We start from the raw sequence: 13,303 nt of genomic DNA on the forward strand, positions 1-13,303 counted from the left end.
GCGGGATCCCTTAGAGCAGATGTCTGAAACCTTTGGCTCTCCAGATGTTTTGGACCACAACTCCATCGTCCCATGACAGCATAGCCAATGAGGCGGGATCATGGGAGTCGTAGTCCAAAACATCTGGCGAACCGCAGCTTGCAGACCTCTGTCCAAAGATAAATCTAACAGCCAGTTTAGGGATACAAAGAATCATTCATCAAAAGTAATACAAACGCATGAAATTATTCCAACGTTGTGTCTGTCAGGAAGCATCTTTCTGAGCAAACCGAATTGCCCAGTTTTTCTCTTCAGAATTTTTAGAAATCTTCCGTGTTAGTAGCACTGCTTAGGTGGGAGGTGAAAATGCACATGCACCGTCACATGGCCACTGTCTTGTGGTTTCTGCAGGCAAAGGGATTTTAAAAGAGTAGGTCACTTGGCGTCGTAACCACCATAAGGCCCCCAGGGCAGAGATCTACATTCCTATGTACACCCCCTTCCACTGTCTCCCCAGGTGGGAGGTGTCCTATTGTGCCAAGGTGTCTGGTGCCTAACCTGTGGAGCACATACCCACCCCTCTGGTGTCCTCATCCTTTGCGTTGAACCAGTGCATCAGTTATTCTATGTAATGAAACAAAAAGGAGTGTGTGCTGCTCCCATGGTTCACCGTACGGCGCAAGGAAGTTCTAGCCCATACGTTGTCCTTGTCCTCCTGTGTCTCACCTATCGAGCTGCCAGAGCCGTGCTAGGCTGTGAGCTCTCTGAAAGCCAGGGAGAAACACTACTGCTAGAGGAGCCCACGACCACCCAGGTCCTCACCACATATCGCTACCGCAGAAGCAGGGGATCACTTTAGAGTGCTGATGTTGTGGACTTGCCTTATATCACTACTAGTGCCATCACCACATCTTAGGACTTGTGCCATCCAGGGCATTACCGTATAGCAGGGTTGTCCAATTCCAGGCCTCGAGGGCCAGATCCATGTCAGGTTTTCCAATACCCTTCATTAATATTCATGAGATACATTTTCATACAATGATTCTAAAGGTATGCAATTTTCCAGATGACTATTAATGAGGGATATCCTGACAACCCATCAGGACTGTGGCCGTTGAGGCCCAGAATTGGACAACCCTGCCCTATAGCATTGCTACCTCATCTCCAATCCTGCAGGCCTGTGGCAGCCAGGGCTTCAAATGATACCACTGCCAGCTCAGCCACAAGCAGTGGTTTATGATAATCGTAGACTTACCTTATAGCGCTCCTGGAGCTTTGTCAGGCTGATGTCGTCATCCAGAGAGCGAGAAGTCTGGCCCACCCAATCCAGAAGACGCTTCAGTTCTCCAAGAAGTCTCTCCTCTTCAGCTTTTATGTTGGCCTGAAAATAAATAAAAATCGACATGAGGGGCAGAGCATCAGCAGTTAGGTAGAAGTTACTCACTGTAATGATTCATGTACTCCCCTCCCACACTTAGCATTTGTGGGATACCCAAACCCACAGTATGGGGACCAGAGCATTTTTCTGTAGGCTTTATATGAACATAGTAAACAGTACAGACAGACACGTAATCACAGTTCAAGGGTGTTTATTTAATTATGAATGCAGGGTGGAAAAACGCCTAACATAAACCTCTAAATCTAAGATAGGAGCAAGCTTCGACCATCAAATGAAAATAAGGCAGTCTTAGTGGTGTCTTGTCAAATAAAAAGGCCTATCCTAAGAAAAACATATTGCCAGTGCTTACGCTACTTACAAAAAGAGTGTGGAATACAATTTACAAAGAAAAAAGTGTTCTCAAATAATATGTCAGAATGCGTTAGCCAGGGGTCTCCCTGCCCCACGTTTTGAGCACGGGATAAGGTGGCACTTCTGAGCACACCACACACTTAAACTGTCACAGCACAAGCTGACAGTTCCATTTTAGGCCATCAGGCTCTTCAATGGTTAAGTCTCTTTTGAAGCCAAAAAGTCTCTTTCCCTCGAAGACCTGATGTATTCACAAAAAATAACAAATGACAGTTCGTCGTACGTAACGTGATCCTTGTCACCCTTGGATTCCCCTCTGCCGGGCTCAGATCCACAAAAGTCTTTAGCAACGTCAGGATTTGTGGTATTTATCTCTCTGGTCTCCGAGGGCCTGATATGTGGTTCCTTTCCTATGGCACTTAGGATGAGGGTTCTTCACCCTTGGGTCCCCCACTGCCGGGCGCAGACCTCTTTCCTATCTCAGCCTCCCTCTGCCGGGTTCACTATGGCCTTCTGGTGTTAGGGTGATGATTTCTAACCCCTGGGTCCCCCTCTTCCGGGTGTAGACCCCTCTCAATTCTCAGCCTCCCTCTACTGGGTTCACTATGCTTTTCCTTTTAAACAATTCAGGCTGAGTCCCTTTCTGTCAGCGTCCCTCTACCGGGTTCACTTCACTCTTGCCAACCTTTATTAAAACAGTTAAGTAAAGAGAAAAGATCGCAAGTTGAGACTGCGCCCAGTTTTTTCAACAAGCGTTTTATTATATTAAAGCCCTTAGTGATGACACGTGTTTCAGTCCCTCTTGGACCTTTCTCAGATCAGGGCTGATGAAATGTATCAATCAAAAGAAATGATTCCAAAATTATAAAGATATTTTCAAAATCATATGAAAGCAAAATTAAAAGATGACAAATGTTCATTCACATGTTTTACCAATTATGACAGTAATTGATGGATTAAAGCAAACCATAAAAAATAACAGTTATTAAATCAAAGTAAACCAAAATGCCAGACAAAAAATGGAGTGGGGAATAGGGAGGAATAGTGGGGGTCAAGAGATAGGCGAAACCACATTTTCGTTAGTCAATGTTACATGTTGTGTCACATAGGAAATCAAGGGAATTTGGATTCAAGTTATCTTTTTTACCTTATTTTCATCTACTGCCCCTTATGGGTTAAAGCAAATAGTAGTCTCTCTTCGAGTCTCGGTTTAGATCCCTTAAATAAAATACACAAATCACACAAAGTTGTCACCTCTAATTTTGTGTGCAAGATCTCCATAGGTATCACCGAATATTGCGAAATAGTAATTCTCTAAATCAAATAGGTGTGTTTCTTTTAATTCTTAAGCGTTGAATTGTCGTAAGGATGTTCATATGTCTCCATTACTTTGAGTGCCTAATTAATAGTACTGTGCGTTATCCATAAATTTCATACCTACATTTATGAGAAAGTAATGCCCTTATTCCTTTTATGTATATAAATACTCATTAAGGTTTTTCAAGTCGTTCTTAACTGACTGTGTATTCTGGCTTTTATAAATGTTCTAATATGAAAACCCGTGCACGCGTAAACGCCGCGCACGGCAAGACAATAATAATGCTGCCGAGCATTTATATCTTAGTCCCGAAGTCACGGCAGACATTTCTAACAAATGCAGCGTGTGCTACACTTGCAGGACGGTCTCTTACCTGACAACTTTGTACTCGCGTCTAATCGTGTGCCGCAGATTCTCCTGAGGGGCCAGCGATCGGCACCAAGTCCCTCATTATTGTGTTCATGTTGTCATGGAAACGGATCCTAGCCCTGGTCCGTTTTCTAATTGTGTGACAGCATTTCACCTATGCTCTCGTGGCGGCCATTTTAAGCTAGTGTTTTAAAGTTACTTTGGTGTATTTCAGGCATGTTTTCTATTCAATTTCATTCACCATAACTTTTGATGTATTTTCAGAAAGTACTGAAACTTACTATGCCATGTACTACATCATTCCGAGATCTAATTGACAGTGTTATATACTTACGAAATTTTTTAAGACACCCGTATGTTTTACAATTACGTAATGGTTGCATGGCTGTTCATCCTGGGCTCTAGTCTCATTTAATGGATTATTAATGAGACAAATAACCACTTCGGGTTCACTGTCTAATATAATTTGTGTAACTATTGTAACTTACTATGAGTGCCAGTCAGAGCATTACAATTCTCATATGAAGATACAATGCTAGAGAGCCGTACTGAAACCTGTTCAGAGAGATAGGTACATGTATACACATTACAATATATTTGTGGTAGTTCATTTGGACAAATAAGGTTATGAAAGAGAAAAGGGTCCTCTATCGAAAGGACACCATTTCATTGTCCGTGTTTAATCCAAGTACTGTAGAGTTCAATTTGCAAATTATTCTCGCTTCCGCTTGTCTTAGTTTCTTTTCTTTATTTCCACCTCTTCTGCTTAGTGAGATCTTCTCAAGGCCAATAAATCATAATTCAGCTTTATTAGCCATCTGATGTTTTTCCTGCCAATGGCAGGCCAATGGTTGTCACAGGTTTCACTTTTTCTCACCTGTTTTCGCTGCTTGGCGGAATCCTTCGCCGGGGTTTTCTTCCGTGCTGTTCGGGTCTTGTATAAGCCCGCTCGTCCGTCTTCAGATTCCAGGATTCGTTCATCTTCTTCGTCCGGGATCAAGGAACTCCAGGAAGACCAGGAAGGAAGGCAACCTTCGGGGGCAGACCGCGTGAAACGCGGAAGGATAAGGTACAAGGAGAGGGGAAGGAAAAGGAGTAAAGAATGGGTTCCGGGAATTTGGGAAGTAACAGTTCCAGGAGCACGAACTACGACACACGTCAAGCCACAACTAATGGTAGCGTTGAGCCGCACAGAGCCGCAGGGGAGTGGCTAATTTATAGAGCGTGCTGCCTAGGACTTAAAGGTCGATAGACCACGTTCCGTGTATACGCCCATGTTGGGTGTACTACCGCGAGTAACCCCCGACGTGCCAGGGACCAGAAAGGGCGCGATCAATGGATCATGACAGCATGCCCCCTTCTAAACCCTGTTCCACCGAGTTTACCTTGATGTATTAGATGGAACCTTCTGAGCAATCTGGGGGAATTTAGGTTTGAGACTGGTTCCCAGGTACGTTCACTGGGTGGATAGCCCTTCCATTCCACCAGGTATTGAAGTTGTCCTCGTCTATATCTGGATTCACATATTTGCGATACTTCGTATTCCAGCTGGTCATTGACAATCACAGGACTGGGTCTAAGATTAGTCCGGGTGGATTGGATGTAAGGCTTCAATAGAGATTTGTGAAAAACTGGATGTATTTTCTTCCAGGAATCTGGTAGTTTGAGTCGAAAAGCCACAGGGTTAATGATTTCTTTTACACGGATAGGTCCATAATAACGGGGAGCCAATTTATTCGGTCTGAGATGTCGGGCAGTAGTTTCGAGGATAGCCATACCTTATCCCCAATAGTATAAGAAGGCCCTGGTCTTCTTCTTGAATCTGCATTGTGCTTGGTTTGGATTTGTGCCCTTTATAGATGTTCTTTGGCTTCTCTCTGTACATTGATGAGTGTTTCAATCCAGGAATCGACTGATGGAACTGGTGTAGGGTGCGGAAGGACTGAAGGTAAGACCGAAGGATGGAATCCTTGGCTACAAAAAAAAGGGCTAGTCCCAACAGCCGAATGGTCCGAATTATTGTAGGCGAATTCAGCCACTGGTATTAAAAGCGACCAATCGTCCTGGACCTTAGTAGAGAAACAACAAAGGTATTGTTCAAGGGTTTGATTCACTCGTTCTGTGGCTCCATTGGTTTGGGGGTGATATCCCGAGGATAGGGCTCGTTGGATTCATAGTATCCTGCAAAGATGTTTCCAAAACTGAGATATACTGCGGTCCTCTGTCCGATATGATCTAGGAAGGAAGTCCATGCAGTCGGAAGATGTGTTCCAGGAAGATTCCAGCAAGTTCTGACGAGGATGGTAATTTATACAGAGGTGTATAATGAGCCATATGAGTGAACAAGTCAATGGTGACCATGATAGTGGTGTATCCTGTGGATGGCGGTAATTCCACAATAAAGTCTGTAGCGATGATTTCCCTTGGTCTTGTTGGTGGAGTAAGCTCTAATAAGAATCCCGCTGGTTTCTGATTGTCATGTTTACTTTGATTACAGACAGAACAAGATCGAATGTATAGTTGAACATCAGCCTTCATCCTGGGCCACCAGAATTGTCTTTGTATTAGACGGAGGGTGTTGGAAATGCCACGATGACCGGAGTGAAGAGTATCATGGCAGAGGTTTATTATTTTTTGTTGTAGTTTCTGTGTGGGGATGACCAGTTTAGTATTTTTAAACAAGTATCCGTCCTTGGTTCTCAGATCCAACTGATTCTTTTCTGAAAGACTCTTCCAGAGTTCCGAAATCTGAGTTTGCATACAAATGTCTTCCAGGAGTTTTTTGCTTGAGCTACAAATATTGTATGAGGAAACATCTTGGGATATGCCCGATCTCCCGGGGGCTTGTAGTCTGGACGTCGAGAGAGGGCGTCAGCTATTAGATTTTGTGTTCCGGGAACGTGGCAAATCTGGAACTGGTATTGGGAAAAGAAGGCCCACCGAGCTTGACGGCTATTCCTACATTCCAAGGCCTGCAGTACTTGTAGGTTTCGATGGTCCGTGCGGACCTGGACGGGTTGTTTCGCTCCGAGGAGTAGATGACGCCACTCTGTGAAGGGTTGGCAGATGGCTAACAGTTCCTTTTCCAAGACTGAGTTGTAACGCTCACCTGATTCTCGCAGAGGCGCCGGTCTTGACTGGGCGACTACCGTATCTTCAAAGGTGATGTGTAGCACCCGGTTGGCTCTTTGGGCTGGACCTCTGTGCACTGTATGCCTGACGTGTAGAGTAAGATGTCTGCAGATAGAAAATATGGGGTTAATGAACTGGGGTTATTGGGGTGTCCCTATCTCTTTCCTCTTCTCCTCTCCTGTAGACCCCCAAATGTTAACGCTCTCACCTTAGGTAAGTGAATGCCGAGCTCTCCATCTGCCTCGGGGCAGGGTGCTGTAACCAGTTTCTTCACTGGATAGGTAGCGCAGGCCTCTTGACTTCAGAGGACTGCTGTCCGTCGTTTACTGCACGAACGGTAAGTTTCGAGTCATTCAAATGTCTTTAAAGTCTTTAGTAATGATGTCTCTTGTTTTGCAGGGTTCCGGCGATGGCGGATGACGGGCTGAAGTGAGTTGAAGATGGAGCCCGTGTGATGAATAGAAGCGCCTGGAAGCACGTAAGTAAGCGCTTGTTGCCTGCTTCACTATGCGCTCTAACTGTCTTTTTATTTTGCAGGTACGAGTTCGGAGCGGCTGCAGGGTGCCGGAATACCCACTGGATTAGATGTGGAAAGGAGTAATGGCACGTGAGTATTAAAGTTCCCCAATGTCTTTAAACGCACCTTGTTTTGTCTTTCAGATGCGGGATGCAGCGCCGAAGGCCTCCGGAGCGTGCAAAGAGTTGGTAAACTTGCCTTTCAGATGCCGGAATGCTAACCTGTTCTTTCTTGTCTTTATAGGTGTTGCTGAAGACTGGATTCAGGATGGTAAGCCTTTGCCTTTCAGATGCCGGAATGCTAACCTGTTCTTTCTTGTCTTTATAGGTGTTGCTGAAGACTGGATTCAGGATGGTAAGCCTTTTTCCTTAGGCCCAGGACCGGATGCAGAAGACACGATGAGCGTTCTGCTGCAGAGGTTGCAGAATAACGCAAAGCAAGATTCATCCACCGGGTGTGGTTTAAATAGCCTCCTGTAGTGCTTAGGTGTCTCCTTCCACAGCCACGCCTAAGTAAGAAAAGAGTTCCTGGTAAGAAAAGAGTTCCTGCCTTCCAGAAGAGTTCCAGTGTTCTGAATCTAGGGAGTGGCTCCAGCCCCACCCAACAGGAAAAGTAGTTCCAAACAGAAGAGGATCAGAGGCTCAACTGGCAGGCAAGTAAGCAGCATGGTCTGCTGAAGGTAAGTCCACCCAAGCATTATGAGCCCGGCGCTTCCAGCGCTGGGACTGGGCATATTTATGAGCCTGGTGCCACTGGCGCCAGGACTGGGTCCAAAAGGTCCCAATTGGGACTGGTTGGCACTCGGAACCTGGGTTATGGATCTGCTTCCAAGGGAGTTGGGAAAACCCTGACCTTTTGGAAGCAGAGATCATGACATGAGTAATGGGTTTCACTAGGAGTTAATGTCCATGAAAGGTAGGTGATGGGATGTTCCATCCTGTCCCCGAATAGCTGTTTTAGCATGGCTCCAACAGCGTACCTGGAGGCGTCTGTTTCCACTATGAATGGTCGGTTGACATCAGGCTGAGCCAGGATGGGGGCCTGGGTAAACTCAGTCTTCAACCGTTGGAAGGCTTCCTCTTGAGCTGTGGTCCAAAGGAAGGGAGCATCTTTCTTTAACAGGGCAACGATTGGTTGGAAAAGGAAGATATGAATTTCCTGTAAAAATTTGCCAACCCCAGGAAGGATTGGATTTGTTTCACAGACGTGGGGCTTGGCCAGGATAATATAGCCTTAACCTTGGATTGATCCATATCGATGCCTTCTGGACGAAGGACAAATCCTAGGTAGTGTATAGTAGAAGCATGGAAGATACACTTCTCTGGCTTTGTCAGGAGCTTGTTTTCGCGTAGCCGCTGTAACACAGCCTTAACATGTTCTTCGTGCTTGGAAGGGTCCTTCGAAAATATTAGGATATCGTCCAGATACACAATCACGAAAAGAAATAACATGTCTGAGAACACCCGATCCATGAAGCGTTGGAAGACCGCTGGGGCATTAGCAAGTCCAAAGGGCATGACCAAGTATTCAAAGTGACCAAAGGGTGTTCGAAAGGCTGTTTTCCACTCGACTCCTGCCCTAATACGGATCAAATGGTAGGCACCCCTGAGGTCCAACTTGGTAAAAACAACTGCGCCCCTTACTGCCTCCAGGAAGTCCGAGATCAGGGGTAACGGATAGCGATCCTTAAGGGTGCATTGATTTAGACCTCGATAGTCCAGACACGGTCTGAGTTCCTGGGTGTCTTTCTTAGGAACGAAAAACAATGAGGCCCCTGCTGGGGGATTTAGAGGGTCGTATGGTGCCATTTGCAAGATTTATATCCAGGTATTCTCGAAGGGCTTTCTTTTCTGGTTCGGAAAGGATGAACATCCTTCCAAAGGGAATCACAGCAGAAGGTTCCGTTTCTATAACACAGTCTTCTGGTCTATGGGAAGGTAGCGCCTGGACAATCGCAGAGGAGAAAACATCAGAATATTCCTGGTATATCTCCGGAACCCGGATAATGTTTGAGACTGAAATTGTACCTTGGTGGTTCGTAGGAAGTCCCTCTGATGGTGTCGGAACAAGGTCCGAAATTATGCAATGGGACATACAAAACTCAGAACCCAGGAACAGGGAACCCGCTGCCCAATTGATGAACGGGTTGTGTTTTTGAAGCCAGGGCATTCCCAGAACCATTGGGTAATGAGCCGATTTGATGATGTCAAATCTTATCTTTTCTCGATGGTGGTTGATAGCAAGCTCGATTTCCTTGGTCTGAAGGGTGATGGGTCCTGAGGAAAGAGGTCTTCCATCAATTGCTTCTACAGGTGGCATTATAGTCCGGTATTCGTAAGGAATATGATGTTTAAGGACCCATTCTTGGTCTATGAACACCCCCATAGCTCCACAGTCCACCAGTGCCAGGATGGGATATGTTTCCTTCTTGGATGGCGATGAGAAGGCCTGTAAGATTACCAAAGAATTTTGTCCAGGAGAGTTCAAGGATGGAATAGATGTGGAGCAGGAATCTCTCTCCCGAACCTGTGCTCCATTTAGGATCGGGAGCTGGCGTTTCCCGAACGCCGTGGGGGGGCAATTGGGCACTCTCTCACTAAATGTTGCACAATCCGGTATGGATCCTATGCATCCTTTCCTGGGAGGATATAGGTCCACGGAATGCCCCTAGCTGCATAGGTTCAGGCTTGTTGCTGGAAGTAGAAATGCCTTCGGGGTTCAAGGGTATTCCAATGGGATTCTTTTGGAGTGGTACCTTGCTTTTCTTTTTTTCTGCCCTTCTTTCCTGGATGCGAAAGTCAATCTGTAGGGTGAGGTCCATCAAGGCTTGATAGGAACTCGGGCATGCCACTCTGGCTAGTTCATCCTTGATGTCTTCGTTTATCCCTCTTCGGAATAGAGTAAAACAAGCTTCAGAGGACCAATCCGCTTCTTTAGCCAGCTGTTTGAAGCGAGTGACATACGTGAGCATATCCTGGGTACCTTGTTGAAAGTCGAGTAGACGTTCTTGAGCACTGTAGACCTGTTCTGGGCAGTCAAACATGGTCTTAAGGGCCTGTATGAAGACGTCGTAGTCATCCCGGAGAGCATCCCCAGAGTTAACTAGTGGGGTAGCCCAGGTCAAGGCATTACCGGAAAGATGCGAGATAATAAACCCCACCTTAGCCCTAGGTGTAGAAAAATAATAGGGCTTAAAGGTAAAGTGGACCAAACATGCATCAAGGAATCCACGAAGGCTCTTTGCGGAACCATCATATTTATCAGCAACACTGCCCAGTATTACACTCTCTTTCGTGGCGGATTCACGGGATAACACCAATTGCCTTAAGGCCGCGTTCTCTGCCTTTAAATTCTGCACTTCGGTTGTCAACTCTTGCATACCACGCATAAGGTCCTGGATGGCCGCTTCCATGTCCGTATCAAAATCAATCAGGTGGCGTCTCAATCTGTCATAGGTTTCACTTTTTCTCACCTGTTTTCGCTGCTTGGCGGAATCCTTCGCCGGGGTTTTCTTCTGTGCTGTTCGGGTCTTGTATAAGCCCGCTCGTCCGTCTTCGGATTCCAGGATTCGTTCACCTTCTTCGTCCAGGATCAAGGAACTCCAGGAAGACCAGGAAGGAAGGCAACCTTCGGGGGCAGACCGCGTGAAATGCGGAAGGATAAGGTACAAGGAGAGGGGAAGGAAAAGGAGTAAAGAATGGGTTCTGGGAATTTGAGAAGCAACACAGTTCCAGGAGCACGAACTACGACACACGTCAAGCCACAACTAACGGTAGCGTTGAGACACGCGGAGTCGCAGGGGGGTGGCTAATTTATAGAGCGTGCTGCCTAGGACGTAAAGGTCGATAGACTGCGTTCCGTGTATACGGCCATGTTGGGTGTACTACCGCGAGTAACCCCCGACGTGCCAGGGACCAGGAAGACCAAAAAGGGCGTGATCGATGGATCATGACAGCGGTAGTCTTGGATATTGACTGCCAATTTTGGCAAGATGTTCTCTGACTCGTATCCTAAGTTCTCTTATAGTGCTACCAATGTAGACCAAATTGCAAACACATATAATTCCATACACTACATAGTTTGACCTGCAGTTGATTGGTTGTAGAATCTTCAGTGTTTTATTATTAGTGCCAGTAAATGTGTCAGTTTTGTTGTGTGCAAATTTGCACATTGTGCATGTACCACACTTTCTAACACCATTTATAGATGCTTTAAGCCAGTTCGTTGGTTCTTCCCCAGTCAGATCTGGTAAGTTCGATGGACTCAATTTGTTCTTTATGGTTGGTGCCTTTTTGTATAGTTTGAGAAGGTGCTAGTATTTTGTACACATTTCTGTGGTCACTAGTGTATTTGGTGATAAATCCTATCATTGGTTGCTCCATCCCTTTAGTCTTTGGTGTTGAGTTAGTATTAAGCTTTTTTCCAATGCTCTTTTGACACATTGTTCTGTATACCCTCTTTCCAGAAACCTGGCTGTTAAAAGAGAACATTCCTTCTCGAAGTGTTCATTTGTTTGGCAATTTCTTCTTGCTCTTATAAATTCACCTGTAGGTATGTTCAAAATTGTTGGTCTATAGTGGCAGATCCCTGCTTGGAGAGTTGAATTCACTTCCATTGGTTTCCGATATGTTCGGGTTCTGATCTGATTGTGATCAATGTATATTGTGAGATCGAGAAAATCTATTCTTGTCTCATTGCAGTTGCCCGTAAATTGTATTCCCATTTGATTTTAATTTATATATAATGTTATACATCCTAAGACCAAGAGCAATGAGATTGAAGGCATATATAAAGGATACTACTGATGTCATTCTAAAGTTGAGAAGCATAAATTGGGAAAGCAATCATCAACTTGCAACTTTGGATGTATGCGCATTATATACATCGATCCAGCACACATGGCCTTGAAAGCAATTGATCATATCTTTAAGGAGGATTCTGCATCGATGTACCTACAAATTCAAATGGTGAAAGAAATGCTGGAACTGACCTTTAAAAGTAATATCTTCAAATTCTACAATAACTTTTTCAGACAAACAAAGGGCGTAGCAATGGGCACCAAATATGCATCGGCCCTAGCTAACATCTTTATGGGCCAGTTTGAAGACACAATCATCTACAAAGACAACGCATATGAGAGGAGAGAGAACTTGTGCATTGGATGAGATACATCGACGATGTATTAATAATATGGAAAGGTACAACCTCAGACTTTACAGACTTTAAAGACAGAATCAACCAAAATCAAATGGGAATACAATTTACGGGCAACTGCAATGAGACAAGCATAGATTTTCTCGATCTCACAATATACATTGATCACAATCAGATCAGAACCCTAACATATCGGAAACCAACGGAAGTGAATTCAACTCTCCACGCAGGGAGCTGCCACTATAGACCAACAATTTTGAACATGCCTATAGGTGAATTTATAAGAGCAAGAAGAAATTGCCAAACAAAGGAACACTTCGAGAAGGAATGTTCTCTTTTAACAGCCCGGTTTCTGGAAAGAGGGTATACAGAACAATGTGTCAAAAGAGCATTGGAAAAAAGCTCAATTCTAACTCAAGAGCGTACACTAACACCAAAGACTAAAGGGATGGAGCAACCAACGATAGGATTTATCACCAAATACACTAGTGACCACAGAAATTTGTACAAAATACTAGCAAAACACTGGCACCTTCTCAAACTGGATGAGAACATTGTGAACGACAAACCAAGGCTTATATACAAAAAGGCACCAATCATAAAGAAAAAATGGAGTCCATCGAACTTACCAGATCTGACTGGGGAAGAACCAACGAACTCGCTTAAAGCATCTACAAATGGTTTTAGAAAGTGTGATACATGCACAATGTGCACACAACAAAATGGGCACATTTACTGGCACTAATAATAAAACACTGAAGATTCTACAACCAATCAACTGCAGGTCAAACTATATAGTGTATGGAATTATATGTGTTTGCAATTTGGTCTACATTGGTAGCACTATAAGAGAACTTAGGATATGAGTCAGAGAACATCTTGCCAAAATTGGCAGTCAAGATCCAAGACTACCATTGGCAGGAAAAACATCAGATGGCTAATAAAGCTGAATTACGATTTATTGGCCTTGAGAAGATCTCACTAGGCAGAAGAGGTGGAAATAAAGAAAAGAAACTAAGACAAGTGGAAGCGAGAATAATTTGCAACCTGAACTCTACAGTACTTGGATTAAACACGGACAATG

At 44.7% G+C, this 13,303-nt stretch overlaps 1 protein-coding gene across 20 annotated transcripts in view; it reads right to left on the minus strand.

Moving 5' to 3' along the window:
• Positions 1 to 13,303, minus strand: part of MACF1 (microtubule actin crosslinking factor 1) — a 1,825,008-nt gene that overhangs the window by 970,001 nt on the left and 841,704 nt on the right. For 19 of the 20 annotated variants that reach the window (XM_069622429.1, XM_069622430.1, XM_069622431.1 and 16 more), the window contains one exon: positions 1,235 to 1,360. The exons of the other annotated variant lie outside the window; for it this stretch is intronic. In XM_069622429.1, the coding sequence (XP_069478530.1) occupies positions 1,235 to 1,360 (126 nt within the window). The remainder of the gene's footprint in view (positions 1 to 1,234; positions 1,361 to 13,303) is intronic. 20 annotated transcript variants of the gene reach the window in all.

Source organism: Ambystoma mexicanum, chromosome 11 (assembly GCF_040938575.1).
Source record: "Ambystoma mexicanum isolate Mex_15411 chromosome 11, UKY_AmexF1_1, whole genome shotgun sequence".
Classification (NCBI taxonomy): domain Eukaryota; kingdom Metazoa; phylum Chordata; class Amphibia; order Caudata; family Ambystomatidae; genus Ambystoma; species Ambystoma mexicanum.